Source organism: Microtus oregoni, unplaced genomic scaffold (assembly GCF_018167655.1).
Source record: "Microtus oregoni isolate MIOR12 unplaced genomic scaffold, Mior012 000048F_ref0000485, whole genome shotgun sequence".
Lineage (NCBI taxonomy): Eukaryota > Metazoa > Chordata > Mammalia > Rodentia > Cricetidae > Microtus > Microtus oregoni.
In genome coordinates, this window is record NW_024543222.1 from 17,965,162 (window position 1) to 17,984,031 (window position 18,870).

At 49.4% G+C, this 18,870-nt stretch overlaps 2 protein-coding genes across 6 annotated transcripts in view; one reads left to right on the forward strand and one right to left on the reverse strand.

Moving 5' to 3' along the window:
• Higd1b (HIG1 hypoxia inducible domain family member 1B) lies at positions 1 to 2,441 on the forward strand. 4 transcript variants are annotated; one of them, XM_041636103.1, is made up of 4 exons: positions 1 to 110; positions 807 to 956; positions 1,657 to 1,791; positions 2,308 to 2,441. In XM_041636103.1, the coding sequence occupies exons 2-4, from the start codon at positions 857 to 859 to the stop codon at positions 2,367 to 2,369; spliced, it is 297 nt and encodes a 98-aa protein (XP_041492037.1). In that variant the 5' UTR covers positions 1 to 110; positions 807 to 856; the 3' UTR covers positions 2,370 to 2,441. The 4 variants fall into 4 exon arrangements, with proteins under 4 accessions (XP_041492037.1, XP_041492039.1, XP_041492038.1 ...); XM_041636105.1 differs by lacking the exon at positions 1 to 110 and adding an exon at positions 282 to 337; XM_041636104.1 differs by lacking the exon at positions 1 to 110 and adding an exon at positions 350 to 714.
• A 422-nt stretch (positions 2,442 to 2,863) lies between these two features.
• Eftud2 (elongation factor Tu GTP binding domain containing 2) overlaps positions 2,864 to 18,870 on the reverse strand; it is a 41,954-nt gene continuing 25,947 nt past the window's right edge. For both annotated transcript variants that reach the window (XM_041635680.1, XM_041635679.1), the window contains exons 12-28: positions 18,455 to 18,518; positions 18,049 to 18,139; positions 14,756 to 14,891; positions 12,437 to 12,564; positions 11,914 to 12,107; positions 10,352 to 10,463; positions 9,870 to 10,010; positions 8,448 to 8,549; positions 7,712 to 7,794; positions 5,921 to 6,007; positions 5,622 to 5,748; positions 5,365 to 5,452; positions 4,675 to 4,793; positions 4,427 to 4,521; positions 3,814 to 3,967; positions 3,578 to 3,685; positions 2,864 to 3,301 (exon numbers count right to left, since the gene is read on the reverse strand). In XM_041635680.1, coding sequence (XP_041491614.1) covers positions 3,206 to 3,301; positions 3,578 to 3,685; positions 3,814 to 3,967; positions 4,427 to 4,521; positions 4,675 to 4,793; positions 5,365 to 5,452; positions 5,622 to 5,748; positions 5,921 to 6,007; positions 7,712 to 7,794; positions 8,448 to 8,549; positions 9,870 to 10,010; positions 10,352 to 10,463; positions 11,914 to 12,107; positions 12,437 to 12,564; positions 14,756 to 14,891; positions 18,049 to 18,139; positions 18,455 to 18,518 — 1,925 coding nt within the window. In that variant the 3' untranslated portion in view covers positions 2,864 to 3,205. The remainder of the gene's footprint in view (positions 3,302 to 3,577; positions 3,686 to 3,813; positions 3,968 to 4,426; positions 4,522 to 4,674; positions 4,794 to 5,364; positions 5,453 to 5,621; positions 5,749 to 5,920; positions 6,008 to 7,711; positions 7,795 to 8,447; positions 8,550 to 9,869; positions 10,011 to 10,351; positions 10,464 to 11,913; positions 12,108 to 12,436; positions 12,565 to 14,755; positions 14,892 to 18,048; positions 18,140 to 18,454; positions 18,519 to 18,870) is intronic.

The following is an 18,870-nucleotide window of genomic DNA, read 5'->3' on the forward strand; positions in this document are numbered from 1 at the left end:
CCCATAGTGAAAAATCTGGCATCGGGTGTTGGCTGATTGAAGGCAGCAGATACTGAGCGCTGGTCCGTTTGTTTGTCCATGCTCCATTTTCTCGCCATCTATCTCTTACGGTAAGCACGGGGATGCTGGAGACTCGGGCTACCAACAAGAAGAGCTGGCTCAGGTAGTCTGTCTTGTAGCTGGACTCAGAGGGCATCCTATTGGCTGAATCCCTCCTCTGAGGGCTGGGACTTAGCGATGATCAGAGCAGGCCTTTTTAGGGGTTCACAGGGATTAGAATGAAAGGAGTGGGTTGGTGAGCAGCTTGAGGACCAGAATTTGTTCCTTTAGTCTTGAGGTACAAACTATATCAATGTCTCATCACTGACATCTGCTCCAGGCACTTAGTTAACTGGCGTTGCATCTGTCTGGAGCAGCTCTGGCTCCCTAGAGTCGGATCTTGCTCTGTAGCTCCCTTAGGAGCAACTGTCAACAGATCCAGGTCCAAGAGGGCCCCAAGATTCAAAGACGGCTCCACTCTACTCTGGGTTTTCCCAGCTGTTTTTCTTGGTCAGAGGATCACACCCATAGGGATGCAGATAGGGAGCAGGAAGCAAGAGAACAGTAGTCAGATGAGCCGGAAAGGAGGCAGATGCTAAGGACATGAGGAAAGTAGCTGCCAGCGGCCCAAACACCTGAGAGAGAACACCTGAGGGGGCAGCTTCTCAAGTGCAGGTTGTGCTGGGCTGGGCATGGTAAGGTCCTTGCAGGTAATCCTCCTTCCCCTGGAGACCAGGATCAGTATCCTCGTTGTGGACTTCTTCTAGGGCTGGGCAGAAGCCTAGGCTCACAGCCACTACCATCTGGACCTGGGATCATGTCTGCTAACAAGGGCTGGTGGGTGCCACCTGAGGGTGAGGACAACCTGTCTGGGAAGTTCCTAAGGAAGACCAGGGAGTCTCCACTGGTGCCTATAGGTGAGTTGGGGAAGAAGAGGGTTGGGGTGGATGCCTCCTCTCTGGGACTTTGTGATTCTTGATCTTTTTAAAGAATGAGGGCATGGTTAGAGAACACAAGTGGTCCACCCAGTGCACAAGGAACAAATTTTTCTTTTTGTTTTTCGAGATAGGTTTTTGAGCCTGTCCTGGAACTCACTCTGAAGACCAGGCTGGCCTTGAACTCACAGAGATCCACCTGCCTCTGCCTCCCGAGTGCTGGGATTAAGGCGTGTGCCACCACTGCCTGGCAAGGAACAAACTCTTACAATACTGGGAGTCTGGATGGGCGGGGGGTGGCAGCTGACCATCGAATGCTATGTACACTGGGACACAGAGTGCTAACAGCAGCCTCAGGATGGGGTCTATCACAGCCTGGGATTGTCCCAAGATTTCCCTTCCAGTCTAGAACATGAAAACCTGCACCAAGAGTTGGGATCCAGGAGTGGGTGGAGAAGCTCAGGTGGGGGTGTAGTCATGACAACAAACCTCCTGCACATGGGGGAGGGGCATCATGAGGATCACAGGCACTTTAAAAATGCCATTCAGAGGAAACTCAAAATTCCAAACTTCAGTGCATCAAAGAATCTTAGTACCCCAGTGCCCAACCTGCAAGCCCGGAGGGGAGTTAAGAGACCCTGAACTTGGACACAGGCCTAGTGATTCTGTTCTCCACCCACAGGTGTAGGAGGCTGCCTGGTGGTAGCCGCATACAGGATTTACCGGCTGAAGGCTCGAGGTCCCACCAAGTTGTCCATACATCTGATTCACACCCGAGTGGCAGCACAGGCATGTGCTGTGGGTGCAATCATGCTCGGTAAGCAGCATGTGGGGGTCAGAGGGAGAAGGGGGCAAAATAGAGTGTCCTCAGTTAAGTGGGTCAAAGTTCAAGTCCTTGGTGCTCACACTAGAATCCACATCAATTCCCTGATGAATCCCTATGCTGAGGCCTTTCAGAGGGTCCCCACTGGTGACTGCTGCTGGGTAACGGGACAGTATGATGGCAGTCTGCTTCATGAATTTTCCCCAGAGGGGACAACAGGAAGAAGCAACAGTTACTTGTGAGCTGTGACTGTGGGCTAGTCCCTTTCACTGGGCCTCAGTTTCCCCAGGCGTAAGAACCACCTTTCGCCTGTCCACTCAGCAGACTGCTCTGTGCAGAATAGACATCACAGTGCTTATATACTTGGAGGAGTTGCTCTCCCAGAGTGCCTGAATGTCTGGGGCAGAAAGATGAGCAGGGAGAGCAGAGCCACTGGGACCCCTTGAAGGATGGGGGAAAGTTATTTAGGGGTCAGACACCAAAGGGCACCTTCCTCCCTTTTTCATGCAGGTGCTGTGTACACAATGTACAGAGATTACGTCAAGAGGGCGTCAGAGGCTCCTGAGAAGTAGGGCTCCTGACATGGCTGGACGGCCCAGTTCCCAGCTGTCTCTGTATGTGCCCAATAAAGCCATGTTGAAGAGAGTTAAAAGTCTTACTCCTAAGTAGAGTGGAGCAAGGGAACTGGGGGGGCTGGAGGAGGGTGGGTGCAGTACAATGGGTGGGAACCGAAGGGCTCTGACCCCAACTAAGGGAGAAAGGTTCAAGGTGCAGCAGTCTCCAAGGAGGACCAGCAACTCTTGCCCACCTCATGTCTGGCCAGAAGCAGCCTAGAATGGGAAAGTGGGGGCTGGGAAGGGGCGCCAAGACTCATGGGAACACTGAATCAGACACAGGCATTCCTTCCACCATGGCCGGCCCCCTAGGGACCCAGTCAGGAAGGCAGCTGCAGCTGGGACCAGAGGCAAATACCTCATGGGAAATCACGTACCCAGAATCTAAGTGCTCAGATTAGACAGGCAGAGGGTGGGGTGAGGGTGAACAAAAGCAGCAACCAAGGCAGAGGTCAGAATGTTCTGTTCATTTACAAACCACGGCTAAGGTTGAACTTGTAAGAAATAAAATTCCATGTAAATCCTGAAGACAGGCCCCTTGGGGTTAAACACTGTCATCCTGTTCTCGTTCTTCTTCCCTGGGCCCAAGTGCCTCTCTGTTCCCTGGGAATGGAGCCAGAGGCCACAGAAGGATGCCCCGTCCTCACTGGGACACTGGCGCGGAGGTTTCTGGGTTATTCAGAGGGGCCTCTAGCAGTTCCCAGATGCTCATGGCATGACGGCCCAGATCCACAGGTCTCAGCTTGAGTCCAGAGCTGCAGCACTGTGGGGAGCAGGAGCTGCCGGTCTGGAACTCACATGGGATAATTGAGCACAACGTCCTGTTTGGCAAGCTCCAGCAACATAGGATCATCGAAGAACTTGCTGATGCTCACATCTTCACTCAGGCCCTGTGGAGAATGGAGTCAGACACTAGGGTGAGCTCCACAGGAGGGGTAATAGTACGGGGCTGAGGGGGAGGAAGGCTAGTCTAGACTGAGGAGTTGTTCCTTTAAGGTTCTGTTACAGCTCCCGTTCCCCTTGGGCCCTGCTCTGCTGACCTGAGGAACGTAGACACTGATCTACCACACAGCAGTACATTGCCCTCCAGGAGGAAGACCGGCCACACACAACTCCTGTGGAGACCGGGGGCAGAGGGATATGGCAATGGATTAAAGAACACACACCTTCCTACGCCGGGTTTTGATCATGAACTCCCGGGCCAGGTGAGGAGCTGGCTGTGGCTCCAATGGGCGGATGACAATGCTCTTGTCCAGAGGATCACCAGGTACAATCTGGAGCACAAAGAGATTCCAGGGAGTTGAGGTAGCTACCCAGAAGATTCAGGCAGTGGAACAGAAGGGGAACTGGCCAGGAGGGCAGTCTGCTGAACCGGGAGGCCAAGCTGGCCAGATTTCCTTACCTGCCAATGGTGGAAGACGGACAGGGAAAAGGCCTGGCCTTGGGTGTGAGTGCGGAGATCAGTCTCAAAGCCAAAAGAGTCAATGGCTGGGATGAAAGCTTTGATGGTGTAGAGAGGGGAGCCTGGAATGGGCGCATCCTGGGTCACGTGCCCCCTGAGAGAGAAAGACAAAGGTCAAGGCCTTAGTTGCACACAGTCCCCAAGGCCTAGGGCAATGGGTCTGTGGCCCTTCTCTGTATCCTAGTCCAGAACCAAAGAAAGACCTAATGGAATATTCTCTGCAGAGGGAATGGGCTTGGGGCTCTTAGCAGCAGTCACAGGAGGAGGCAAGAGCAGGGACACTGAAGAGATGGGACCCTACAGACCACCCCATCGCGGCTTCACTTTGGCACTTCTTCCAGGAGCTGGGGTGGGGCAGGGTGGGAGAAATCCCAGCTATGCCTGTTGTAAAGCTAGGGGCTGCCTCGGTTCTTCTCTACCTCCTGGTGGAAAACAAGTTGGGTGGGCTTCTGGAGTGAAAAGGGGGAAAGCGATGGCTGGGGCCACCTCTTGCTTCCCCTCCCTCAGCAATCAAGGGGTTTCTTGCTCTCAAGCCTAACAACAGGCTGCTCACCTGCGCCTGGCCAGGACTGTGTAAACAGCAGACACACAGTCTGCAGGGGCCTGGACCTCTACAAAGTAGTAAGGCTCCATCAGACGAGGAGTGGCCTGCAACAGACCAAGACAGGACTCAGCCTGAGGAAGACTGAGTGAGGACATAGGGAGGGTCTCTGGATCTTCTCAGTCCTTCTGTGGTTTTACCTGGTCTTCCACTTAAGCTTCTGTCCAGGGAAGCCGACAGCTCCCGACAGGTCCACTTACCATGAGGAAGGCAGAGTAAACCACCCTCCTAGCTGTGGGGATGATCTGGCCTCCACCGCGATGGAGGGGTTCCTGGGCAACCACTGCATCCAGGATCTTAAACTTGACATTTCGAATCACTGAAACAGAGATGGGAGCGCTGGGGGTAGTCACAGGGGCATGGCAGAACAGCAAGATAACTTGCTACACTGAGGCCCAAGAATATGATACAAATATCACAGGCCAGTAGCAAACAGTTGAACATGGACTTAACATTTGATTCAGAATGGACTACCCAGGAACAATTCAATTTCTAGAATGTAGTCTGTGTCCAGAACCAGCACACAGACCAAGGAAGGGTCATTCTAGAAATTGAATTGGCCCTAGGTAGTCCAGTCTGCATCAATAAACCACTCCTGCCTGAAAACCCTTGTTGTCTCTCTTCAGCACACCAAAGAGAGGTTCTACTGAGGAATCAAGAGCAAATGCCAGTCTAGAGACGCCTTCATGTAGGGTTGGACCGAGTGATGGCACTGAGATAGGAAGGGAGCAGGAAGGAGGCTGGACCAAGACTTGGGATAGCCCAGTGCATCCCAAGTTGCTTCTCCTGCTGGGCTCCAAAGATGGGAAACCCAACCCTAAGTCATCACCTTATGCGGCTAGGTGCAAGTGTCCTGAGGACTGGGGTCAGGAGGCGGCTAGTGGACTTACATTCATCACAGAGAGGTCCCTCCCGGGTTCCCCACTGGAAACCTTGAACAATGCTGTCCTTCACTGAGCCAAGAAGTGCCTTGTCTACCTGCACAGAAATATGAGGCCTCCTTAGCAGCCCACTGGTAACAGCCACCAGGTTAGAAGGAAGAGAAAAGCAGGGCTGTGAGAAGGCCCTCTTTCAACAGGGAAGGACATGGCAGCTTCACTCTGAGGCAAACACTGCCACGGGCTCCCATCCTGTCAGTCTGCTCTACCTCAGAGGGCAATGTGTCGTCCACTAGGATGTTTGGTCCTGTAGCGTCAGGACCAAAGGCCCAGATGGAACGGGCAGCCAGCAGATCCCAGTCATACTTTGTCTGGAAGAACTCGCCCAGCTTCTTTCTGGAAGAAAGAGGACAAAGTAGCTCCTGGGGCCATAGATCCTTCCTTTCTGGAAGACAGTAACCCACTCTGCCCATGTCATATCCAGGACAATAGCAAAGAAGGATGGCTGGCGTCAAGGGACCAGGCAAAGAGGCTGAAGTGGGAGCCCTGGAGGTGGAACCTGTCTAACCTGTTCCAGGTGATCTGGACCACTTCGTTCTCGATGTCCTCAGCCAGGCCCTTCTCAAGAGGCTCAGCAATCATGGTGATCTTGTTCCTGGTCAGAAAGGACAGGAGCAGTCAGAAGGGTCAAAGGATGAGCAGGGGTGACAACACAGACCTCTGAAACAGTAACAGACATGGAAGACTTAGAAGCAGGGGGCAGCAAAGGGTACCCTATCTTTTTTTGTTTTCTGTTTATTTTTTAAATGTGTATGAGTTATTTTACTTGCATTTATGCACATGGACCACATGTGTGCAGTGTTCAGAGGAGCCAGACAAGGTGTTAGATACCTTGGACTGGGAGTAACCATGTATGTGCTAAATAAAAAAACTGTGGTCCCTCTGAAAGAGCAACAAGCACTCTTAACCACTGAACCATGCCTCCTGCCCTTCTCTCTGCTTTCTTGAAAAATAAGGCTGGGCTGGAGAATAGCCGGCAGCCATATGAGGAGTTGGGTTCCACTTCAAGCATCCATTAAAAAACAAAAAGCAGACAGGTGGTGGTGCATGTCTTTAATTCCGCCACTTGGGAAACAAGTAGACAGATCTCTGGGAGTTCAAGGCCAGCCTGGTTTATGTGAGTTCTAAGACAGCCAGGGCTACACAGAGAAACCCTGCCTCAAAACAAAACACCCCAAAATATAAACAAACAAGGAAAACAGTTAATATGTAGGGCAAATTTTCCAAAGCTGATATGGCACCTAGGAAATTCTCAGGAGGGAATGTCAGAGCAGAAAGGGCTACAGTCTGGAGTAAGCTCGAGCATCTCATTAGCCCTCACCCCGTCTCGGGATCCACCCAAAGCTGTGGTTGGGTAGGGCTAAGTGAGTACGGAAGAGCGAGGCTGTCAGTTCCAGGTACAAGGTGCAGTGTTCCCAGCTTCCATCATTTTTTCTTTTTTTCCTCTGAGATGAGGTCGTATGTGTAGCCCCAAATGGCTTCAAACTTGCTATATAGATAAAGCTGGCCTTGAACTTGCAGCAATCCTCCTGCCTTTGCCTCCCAAGTGCTAGGATTACAGATTTAAGCCACCATGCCTGTTTTTTTGTTTTGAGACGGGGCTCACTATGTAGCCCTGACCCTGGAGCTCTCTATGTAGAGATCTAACCACATGTTACCTGAGTGATAGGATTAAAGGAATGTATGCCACCGTATACCACTATGCTCCCTCCCCTTAAAATGAACAATCTCACATGGCCCAGGCTGCCCTCAAATTTGTTATATAGTTGAGGCTGGCCTAGCACTCCTGATCCTCCTGCCTCTACCTCCCAAGTGATGGGACTGTAGGCATTTGCCACCACACCTGCTTCCTCCTTCGAGCATTAGCACGTGTGTTTACATGTACATGTGTGTCCAGGCTGATGTTGGGTGTCTTCCTTTCTACACACCATTCCCCCTTTTTTTTGAAGATGGACACAAGTCCCAGGCCAGCCTGTGCTGGAGTAAAAACAAGAAAGTGTACAGAGTAATGGGATTTTTCTTGGCGTCCTCCCTCCTACCCCCACCACACACCACTGTATTTGTTACTATCTGTCTCCTATTGCTCTCCCTTGCCCCCACCCTCTGCTTACTTCTTTTTTTTTTTTTTTTTTTTTTTTTTTGATTTTTCGAGACAGGGTTTCTCCGTAGCTTTTGGTTCCTGTCCTGGAACTAGCTCTTGTAGACCAGGCTGGCCTCGAACTCACAGAGATCCGCCTGCCTCTGCCTCCCGAGTGCTGGGATTAAAGGCGTGCGCCACCACCGCCCGGCCTCTGCTTACTTCTTATTGGGTGTTTCAGCAAAGCATTTGAGGGAGGATGTTTCTACCACTGTCTCACAGAATGTCACAACTGGGTCAGCCACCTAGGCAATGAGAAAAAATTGAAGTGAAATTGAGTTTGGTTGGAAGAAGAGAGTTCTACCTAGGGAACTCTGAAGCATTTCCCCTGCATGAGCTCCCTAAGTGGCTCTAAAACAATAGACTAAAGACCTGGCTATGCTACCAACCAAAGAGCTGGGGAGGAGAGGAATTCTGAGTCAGGAGTGAATGCCCTAAGGTTCAAACTAGGCTCTAAAACTAAGGCTTTAATTATGGTCGAGTAAAGCTTCCATTACCTGCTATTCACTGAATAACCCCTGGGATATGACAGAAACAGTGCTAGGGACCCACTGTGAGCATCTGCTCCAACCTCAAGTCCCAGCCCCAGGAATAGAGGCATCTAAGAGGACACCTTGGAGAGAATATGCCATACCATGCGTGGTTCAAGGCGAGGGGTCAGACTTGGTGATACACCCTGACAGTCAGCTCCCACTCTCCATAACACCACCCACACTGAACCAATCACCAGAGATTGGGTAGTTTCTTTTCCTAATAAAGGGACGAAAATAACTCTGGATCGGAGCCTTGACTTGAGCAGAAGTGCTTTCTTCAAAAGGGTCTAGTGGGCATCCAGGGGAGCTGAGGTCTGGCACTTAGGACATCCCTCTGGACAGGAAGCCAGGCTAGGTGAGGGCACCTTGATGTCGATCTCTGAGTACATCTTCCTCAGGTCGTGCATCACACAGTCCAGGTAGAGCTCCCCAGTGCCCAGGATCACATGCTCGCCAGACTCTTCCACCTGAAAGACAGCAGCCCCAGCAGTCATGGCCCCCCTCCTCTTGTCTTGGACACAGCAGATATAAACAAAAATCAAGGCACTAGAGATGAAGGTACCAAAACTTGTTATCAGAAGCAGTGACTGTCTCGGTTTTTTTCCCCTCCCAAGATAAGGCTTCTTCCCTGGCTGTCCTGGAACTTGCTTTTAGACCAGGTTGGCTTCAAATTCACAGAGATCCACCTGCCTCTGCTTCTCAAATGCTGGGATTAAAGGCATGTACTACCATTGCCCAGGCTCTTTCAGCTCCTTAAAAAGTTCAGTGGAGAGCTAGGGTCAGTTGAATGGTCAAGCATTTTCTCTGCATGACTGAGACCTTGGGTTCAATCTTTAGCTCCCTCCATACCCCCCCCCCAAAAAAAAACCCCAAAAACCAAACAAAAACAAAAAATGGGTCTGGTGGTGGAGGTAGAATCAGAGGATTCACCCTGACCTTGAGGTCAATTTGGTTTGTACAGCTAGTTCTAGACATTCTAGGTCAACCCAGAAAGTGTCTGTTCCCAAATAAAGAATCCAGAGGGCAATACCACCCTAACCAGTAGGTCCCTAGGACAGCAGGACCATTTAGCACAATGCTGCTGAGTATGACGTCAATGACTTGATTCCTACCTTCATCATACACGTTAAATCCGTACTTATATCCACCAATGTAAGCTACCCCTTTAACTCTCCCTTCCTGCCTCTCAGGAATAGTTTAGTGGCAGCTTCAAGAGTGTATAAGAATCAGTCACTTTTGTTTAATCTTCTGTTATTATTTTATGTGTATGGGTGTTTTGCCTGCATTTATATGTGTGCCCCACATGCATGCCTAGCACCTGTGGGGCCAGAAAAGAGCTTCAGATCCTTTGGAACTGGAGTTACAGATAGTGGTAAGGAGCCATCTGGGGGCTGGGATTAAACCCGGGTCCTCTGGAAGAGTAGCTAGTGCTCTCAACTGTTGAGTCATCTCCAGTCCTGTTTGTAGCCCACAATGGCCTTCAATTCCCTATGTAGCTAAGGCTGACCCTGAGCTTTCTGCATCCTCCTGGGAGTAAAGGTGTCTACCACCATACCTGGTTTCAAACTGTGTGCATCTTAAGGACTAAGGCTATGTAGAGTCGCCTGACGAAACATGTACGCACTCCAGTCTGTCTTGCCCTTACATGGTAACGGGTGGGCTTGTCCATGAACCAGGCTGTGGGAAACAACAGCTCAGGAACACTTGCTGAATGCCACGCAGTGACCGTACAGAGCAGGTAGCTGGGGCAGGTATGGCCTAGCAGCTGCTGCAGGCCTTGGACATACCTTGGTGGTGAGCGATGGATAGCTCTTGTTGACCTTCCGCAGGCCGTCAAGCATTTTGGGCAGCTCTGAGGGGTTGACTGGCTCCACAGCAATCTTGATAACAGATGTGGTATTGAATTTCAAGGGCCGGAAGATCTGAGCCTGGGATCCAAAATACAGAGGAGTGAGGCCCTCAGGGGTGGACAAGAAGGCACAGGCCTAAGGGAGAAGCTGAAGTCTTGGTTCCCCAGCCGAGAACCATGGCACAACTGGGGCCCGATGTAAAGGACCATTTGCTCCCAGCATCTTGGCACAGCACTGGGAAGGAAACGAAGCACGTCTCCTAATTCCTAGAATGTGGCAGGGTGAGAGCGCATGCGAGCGCCAGCCAAGAAACAGTAGTGACTCTGGATTAGGACCTTCTAGGTTCAAAGCTTGTTTGCTCAATGACTATGGTTCCTTCTGCCTTTCTAGCTCAATGTGCTCCCCTTCAGAAACACTACCTCCTCATTGCCTCGGGGTTCAGTTATGGTTGCTGTCTTCACGATCGGCTGATCGACACCTTCAATCAGAACCCAGTTGCCAGCAGGAACACGATTGACCTCAATGTGGTACCTGCAGTAACATCCAGTAAACAAGCATAGAACCTTGTCAGAGCGTTCACTCCATAAAAATGCACCAAGCAACCGCTACACACCAGGCACAGAGCCAGGAGCAGGGGAGTAGCGCGGATCCTCTCTAGCAGGGAGAGCAGTGATGAGCAGTCCCACAGGCACAAGGACAAGTGCGAGGCGACCATGTGGTGTATGAGGATGTAATGGGAAAGCTTCATTCCAAGTGGAGACTCCTGGTAAAAAGCCACTGCCTGGCTAGACCTCTGTGCACTAGAAGCCAGCCTGGTCTACATGGTAAATTCCAGGACAGCCAGGGCTACATAGCAAGACCCTGTATCACAAAACAAAAAATAAAAAAGGCCATTTCTAAGATTTATCTAATATAAGGGACTGCCAACCCCAAAGATATTTTTAATTTCGTTTTTCTTCCTCCCTACCTCCCTCCTTCCTTCCTTTCTTTCTTTTTGGTTTTTCAAGACAAGGTTTCTCTGTGTAATAGCCTTGGCTGTCCTGGAATTCACTTTGTAGACCACGCTGGTCTCGAACTCACAGAGACCTGCCTGCCTCCGACTCCCAAGTGCTGGGATTAAAGGCATGCGCCACCACTGCCTGGCCAGATATTTTAATTTCTGAACGCTTCAATTTTCTTCTGCCTTCCAGAGAAAGGGTGGATGTGAAGGAGAGAAAGGGGCCATTGCTGAGACACGGCAGGCAGCCACATTCCCCAGGGTTGCTCTGGTTCTGTTTGTTATCGGATGACAACAGCCCGAAGGCCCATGCTAAGTCTGATCAAGCACACCGAGAACTCCAGAGACTCAGTCAGAAAACAGACAGCAGACATCTGAACAACTGCTTTTGGGAAGAAGCCTGCTAAGTCTGATCAAGCACACCGGGAACTCCAGAGACTCAGTCAGAAAACAGACAGCAGACATCTGAACAACTGCTTTTGGGAAGAAGCCTAAGCAGTACGTTAAGGGACAAGGAAGAGATGAAAAGTGATAAAGGAGAGATGAGCCAACAGTTGAGAGCACTGGCTGCTCTTCCAGAGGACCTTAGTTTACATGGAGGCTCACAACTGTCTATAACGCCTGTTCCAGGGGATCCAAAGCCTCTATGGCCTGCTTGGGCAGCAAGCATACACATGGTACACAAACATACAACCAGGCAAAACACTCATCCACATTAAAAAGGGAAAAAAGTAAAAATAGAAATCCTACTGAAAAAAGCTTTACTCCAGACACCCAAAACTCAAAAGGAAAGCTCCTGACATTCCAACAGGAGTCGCCCTTCAGCCCTGGAAACCTTAAGAACTAGATGTGGACAGATGTGCCAGGGGTGGGGTCATCTCGCGCGGTACTGTACCAACCAGGTAGGACTCCTCTTAACACCCGTGACAGCCCCAGAACAAAAGCCCCCATGTGTCCTTGTAGTTCTGGTCAGGAGTACAGTACCTGGCGACGGAGATCCAAAGGCGGCCCACGGTACAGATCTGGGAATCTTCCTCATCTTCCAGAGTGTAGTTCTCCCCCAACACCTTCACAGGCTGCCCAGCGTGGATGGTGCCACTTAGCACCCGACCAAAGGCATGAAACTGAACTCCGTCATCTGTGCTGTACATCTTAGTGGTGTGGCACATCAGGGGACCCTGGCGGAGGGGACACAGAAGAGCTTTAGCCCCGTAAGGCCTGAAGGGAATACACCTTCCCCCGACAGCAGTGCAGGAGCTATGAGGAGAAAGGCCAAGCTAAGGACGATGTGGACTCCTGGAGAAACTCCCAACTCTGCATTTCCCTTCCTCTATGAAGGGCCAACAGATTTGGACACAACAAAAATACACATGCTACTATATCCCTGACAGGTGGTACAGACTAGCAATCCAGCATAAGGGAGGCTGACGCAGGAGGACTCCTGAGAATGTAATGCCAGCCCGAGTTAGAGTGAAAACCTCTGCCATAAATAAAACATTTTCCTTACATCTGGGTCACAGTCACTCATGGCCTCGCCAAGGTCGGAGTCCACGCCGCCAGTGTAGGTGTGCTCGATCTTGGGTTTGGCGCCCACCTTTGGAGATGGAATGTGCTGCACACACATGTCCACAAAGCCTGGAGGGAGAAGAGGAAGCCATTAACACTACTGCACTGCTGCACACTCTGGCAGGGGAAGTGGACGGAAAGAGTAGGCTCAACCCGAAGTGTTAACTTCTAGGGAAGTCAATTTCCTATGAAGAGCAAACACACATGTTTGGAGTCACACCAAGTCAGAGAAATTTAAGAAGTGGGTTTCAAGCTCGGCGGTGGCACATGTCTTTAATCCCAGCACTCGGGAGGCAAAGGTAGGCAGATTTCTGTGAGTTCGAGGCCAGCCTGGTCTACAGAATGAGTTCCAGGACAACCAGGACTATTACACAAAGAAACCCTGTCTAGAAAAACCACTAAACGAAAAGTAGGTTTCAGTGAGACATAATTCTGTAGACTCCAGCTGACAAGAAAGGTTTTTTTTTAAAAATATTTATTTATTATTACACAGTGTTCAGTCTGTATGCCAGAAGAGGGAGCCGGATCAAATTATAGATGGTTGTGAGCCACCATGTGGTTGCTGGGAATTGAACTCAGGACCTCTGGAAGATCAGCCAGTGCTCTTAACCTCTGAGCCATCTCTCCAGCCCCTGACAATAAAGTTTAAAGACTCTAAGTAAGCCACGGCCACAGAGATTCCTACTCTACTGAAGCCATGTATTTACCGAGTACTGACACTGAGCCAGGAAAGCGCCTTATTCCTTATGCTCACTTAGGATGGGCCTCAGGGGGCCAGCTGCCCTCTGAGAAACACTGCACATCTATACTCAATAGGTTACTGTTTCCCTAACAGATTAGTAAAGCCATGAAACAGATGCTCATTCGGATACTGGGAATGCTAAAATCTTTTTTTCTTCTCTGTCTGAAGATGAAACCGAGAGGTCTACAAAAGAGCCACAGTCCTGGTTCCAGGAGCATCTGCTTTGATGTGTGTCCAGTATCTTCAGACTAATGGCCAGTCTAGGGCTATTATGATCTTTAAAAGGTTCAAACACCTAATTTCCACCAGCCTGAGAATCAATGGCTGCTGAGGACCCTTTCCTTGTCCCTCTACTACTCATACTTTCTAAGATAGGTTCTCACTATATAACCCTGGCAGGACTGGACTTCCCTTTGTAGACTTGGCTGGTCTTGAATTCATGAGATCTGCCTGCCTCTGCCTCCTGAGTATTGAGCTTAGACATGCATCATCACACCCTATTTTACAGCTATGTTTGTTTGTTTTGTCAAGAAAGGGTTTCTCTGTAGCTTTGGAGCCTGTCCTAGAACTAGCTCTTGTAGACCAGGCTGGTCTCGGCGCCCCCCTCCCCCTGGTTTATATAATGAGTTCCAAGACAGCCAGGCCTGGATAATGAGACCCTATCTTCAAACAAACAAAAATAAGCTCAGGCCTTTCCTCAGATAGTTCAGTGCTCCTCCTGCTCTGGCATCGGCTTCCACAGAACAGAAAGAAGCTCAGAGGACAGAGGCTGAAACCACACCCCTGTGTGGACAATATGAAATGTCTCCCACACGCTCCCATTTGAACTCAGTCTCCAGGTGGGGTACTGTTTGGAGAGGCTGCAGAACCTTAAGGAGGTGGGCCTGGCTGGAGAGAGTAGGTGACTGGAAAACAGGTTCTGGAGAGAGTAGGTGACTGGAAAACAGGTTCTGAGTTCCACCCCCAGCTCAAGCTGCTTCCTGGTTTGTGAAATTGTAAGGAGGCCTGGCTGCCCACTCTCATCACCATGAACCCACCATGTCTTCCTCTCCACAATGCTGCACCCTCTTAAAGCACGAGTCGCAATCAGCTGTCTCTGTCAGGTGTTGTCACAGTGATGAAGAAAACCAAACATCTCCTGAGTCCTCGCCTGTGCCTTCCCCGCTACTTCCCTCAGCATCCACCTCCTGCCTGATCCTGTAAAACCAGAGCCCATGGCCTGCCACCCACCTGACTCTCCTGATGGCAGAAACCTAACTCTCTTTTTCCAACACAAGAAACAACTAAAGAAAACAGCTGGGGAAGTCCACTGTAGTTGGTCCTGCAGGGACTTGTGCCTGAGGCAAGCTGTGGGAGGACACACGACACTGCTTTTGTTGTTGTTTATTTTCTGTAGTATCCTGTGGCCTAGAGTGTCCGGTGAACTCCTAATTTAACTGCCAACTTGTAGGACTGTGGGTGTGAACCCCGATGCCCGGATGAGGAGAGTATTGTCAAGGGCCTTGGGCTATTTATTACCTGTGAACTCGCCAAAGAACTTTTTGCAGACTAGCCTGAGCAGAGGGCGAATGTTCAGCTTTAGCTCCTCCTTGGTCAGGTGGATGCCAAGTTCGTCCAGGGTCCTTGGCAGGCTGGTGTCCACATCACCCACCACCTATGAGAGAGAAGGCACTGGCTCAGCTCTGTAGTGACCGTCCTAGTGAGGCACTACACATGGCGGAGGAGCCAAAGAGAAACCTTACGCAGTCTTCTTCACGGAGGGCTCTTGGCAAGAGTAGTTTGGTTTGGAGGAATGAATCTATACTACCTAGCCTTCAGGAGTGAAGCTAACCTGGTTAAGTTTCCACATACCCCAAAAACTAAGAATTGTTTGACTACTGTCAGTGCTGCCCCCTGGCGTCTGACAAGCAGTATTAAGGCCACTCAAGAAATCTCTTACCCCTCCTACTTAAAGACTGCCCAGATTTAGAGGCCCATACTGAAAGGAACCAAAAAAGGCCACCTGTCAGGACAGGGCCTAACTAAATCATACTCTGCAGACTCAAGGTCTCACCATGGAGGCAGATTCTGTAAATTTCTTTTATTAATCCATTCCAGCCTGCCATGAGATACTAAGGGTTTTTTTTAAGCACTGATAAATTTGAGCCATTTTATTCTATTGCTGTGTTTTCCTCTTTTGTGGGCTGGAACGGCCACACACGCTTGATCGCATGTATGTGTGTCTCTGGACACAGCACCTGATTAAACACCAACCTGCATATCGTATTACTGTCTTGGAAGAAAGGTTTGCATGAAAATTCCTGTATGATATTTTCAACTTTTCAGCTCTGCACTTTAGCACAAACTCACAGAAGCATGTTACATTCTACTTAAACTCTAACTGGCCCTCCTCCTTTCCCTCCCTCTCTCTTGTGTGGTACTGCGGACACAAGGGACTCTCACCGTGAGGCAGATGCTTCAGAAATACACTATGATTCACTTACTCAGGTTCCAATGATTTCAACATTGAGCTTTTTTCCAAGTCCTGTTCTTACTTTTGTTTTGAGGCAGAGTTGGACAACTCAGATGCCCAGGCTATCTTTGAGCTAACTCAGTGGCCCAGGCTGGCCTTTACCTTCTAGAACTCTTGCTCCAGTCCCTCAGCACCTAAGACTCTAAGCTTCACGATCAGGTGACAACATCCTTACTAACCTCCCATAACACACACAGAAAATCAAGACAGCCATTGTGAAGCTCTTACAAGCACTCTAAAAACCAAACAGGCTGGGCAGTGGTGGTGGCGCACACCTTTAACCCTGGCACTCGGGAGACAGAGGCAGGCGGATCTCTTTGAGCTCCAGAACAGCAGGGCTACACAGAGAAACCCTGTCTCAAAAAAACCAAACTAAACAAAAACAAAACTAAAACCAAACAAATAAACAAACCAACAGGCATTCTTTTAGTGACTGCAAAACACTTCATTTTATGAGACGCCATGATTTACTTAATCAGGTTTTCAATGATATAAACATTTAGCTTATTTCTAAGTTTTTCCTTTCCATGCAGTTATAGATAATGCTATAATAAACACCTTTCTTCGCTGAATGTAGGGGCTTACTCCTTTAATCCTAGCACTCAGGAGGCAGAGAGAAGCTGATTCCTGGGAGTTCCAGGCCAGCCATGGCTATATAATGAGACCCTGTCTCAAAACAATCTTTTTTTAGAGACAGAGTTTCATGTAGCCTAGGCTGGTCTAGAATGAACTCTGTAGCTTAATCTTTCTGCTACCATTTTTCCTAGGTGCTAGAATTACTGGAGTGTGCTAGCACACTTGGCTGAAACATTTCAGGAGTATTACAGTATTTCCTATCTAAAATGTGATTTATGTGCATGGCTATGTGCACCACATGCATGCAGGTGCCTGCAGGGCCCACAAGAGGGCATCACACCCCTCTAGAACTAAAGTTAAGAGCAGTTGTGAACCTGTGGACATGGGTGTTTAACTGAACTCAGGTCCTCAGTAAGAGCAGTAAGTATTCTTAACTGCTGAACCACCCCCCTTCAGGCCCCTTGTTTTTTAGGGGCAGGGCTTCAAGGTGTCAAGGCTAGCCTCAAATTCACTAAGGAGGTAGGATGACCATGAACAGATGCTCTGATCCTATGTATCTACTTCCCAAGTGGTGGGATTATAGGTATATGACCCCACACCTAGTTTTATGTGGTGTTAAGAATTAAAGCCTAGACTTTGTATCTGACAGGCAAGCACTCTATTGCACTGAGCTACAGTCCAAGACTCCTAAACTTCTTTAAAATTTTTATTTTACACGTATGTACAAATGCACCGAACATTATGTATGTGGTGTACCATATGCATGCAGATACCCATGGAGGCCAGAAGAAGGTACCATATGCCCTGGAAATGGAATTACAGATGTTTGTGAGTAGCGCAACATGGGTGCTGGGAAGTGAACTCAAGATCAACAGTGTACTTTAACCATCAAGTCATTTTTTTTTTTTTTTTTTTGGTTTTTCGAGACAGGGTTACTCTGTGGTTTTGGAGCCTGTCCTGGAACTAGCTCTTGTAGACCAGGCTGGTCTCGAACTCACAGAGATCCGCCTGCCTCTGCCTCCCGAGTGCTGGGATTAAAGGCGTGCGCCACCACCGCCCGGCTCATCAAGTCATTTTTAAGCTTTCTCAGAGGTTTTGAAGTTTTCTTGGGTTCTCTAACCCTACTGTTCTGAAACTTCCTATTAGATAAGGATGGCCTTGAACGCAGAGATCTAGGGTGACACTGCTCAAACGGGTTTGTTTTTTGTGGCAGAGTTTCTCCGTGTAGCCTTGGCTGTCCTGGAATTTACTCATAGACCATACTGGCCTCAAACTCATAGAGATCCACCTGCCTCTACCTCCTGAGTGCTCAAAGGTGATTACTAAACAGTTGATAACGGGGCTGGGAGATGGGCATGTAAAGAACATGCTGTGCAGGCACGAGGACCAGAGCTGGGATCAATACCCACCTATAGAGCTGGACATGCCTGCATAGATGTCTAATCCCAGCACTGAGGGAATGTGGAGGCTTGCTGGCCAAGCAGGTAGTCAACTGGTGAGCTCCAGATTAAACTGTCTCATTAAAAACTAGGTTGGGACTAACACCTGACACCAACCTCTGGCCTACACACATGTATGCACATGTATGCATATGCATATGCAGCTGCTCATGAACACACATTCCATGCAAACATCCTCACACCCTCCCAACACAAAATAAAAACAAAGAAGTGACGACCTAGCAGATTTAAGGCAGACCTGAAGCAGGTGGCCCATCACTCACCTGTGCAAGGATCTTATAAAGGGGCTCCAAGATAAACTCCACAAAGCTCCTCTGGGAGCTGCTGGTTGGAGCCTTTTTTGTGAACTTTCTCCTAAAGAGAAAAAGAAGTGTGAGTGACCAAGGAGGAAAAATGTGACTTATCCCAAGGGTACATTGCCTAAGTTCTAAATATGAATAGAAGCCGAGCAGAGGGAGGACTCTAGGTGATCACAGTTTCTAAATGGATCCTGAGAGGACTCACAGCTACGTCTGACCTGGCCTTGAAGACCTGGGAGGTAAGGGGGGGGCTCTCCCTCCACTAAGCTCAAGAGACCAAGCATTCCAAGCTGCAGAGATGGCAGTTCATGCATAAGATAAAAGCAAGTCATCACCAGTCCACACAAGCAATGCCCCACATGATACTTACGTTTTGGGATTGAAGTAGATGTCACCCCAGAGTCTTTTAGCAAATTCCTGGTAATTAATGTCACCTATAGAGGAAGCCACACAATTACAATTTTCCTAGGACAGGATAGTTCAAAATTCTGTTTTAGGTGCTGCAAGTTGTGAAAGCACCTTCCTCCCAAGGTCTAGACACTTCCTTTTAATTAGACAGCCAGATACTGAGGCACAGAGGACAGGACTGGCTCAAAGAGACAAGGCCTTAGCAGAGGCAGAAGGAGAACCCAGGCATCTTCTAAGTGCAAGGGTACTTCCTAGGCCTAGGCAGAGGACCAAGCTATGAACAGAGGCATGGCCTGTGTCCTCTGGAGGGATATCTACATCCCGTCTGCAGTTGCATCCATCCTTTCTGAAACCCATGTGAACCATCTTCTAGCTGCA

Excerpts from the sequence above, each read along its gene's own strand:
- Higd1b (XM_041636103.1), top strand. The coding sequence starts at position 857 with ATGTCTGCTAACAAGGGCTGGTGGGTGCCACCTGAGGGTGAGGACAAC. Across the intron at positions 957-1,656 it reads GTCTCCACTGGTGCCTATAG|GTGTAGGAGGCTGCCTGGTG; the intron begins GTGAGTTGGGGA and ends CTCCACCCACAG. Across the intron at positions 1,792-2,307 it reads TGTGGGTGCAATCATGCTCG|GTGCTGTGTACACAATGTAC; the intron begins GTAAGCAGCATG and ends TTTTTCATGCAG.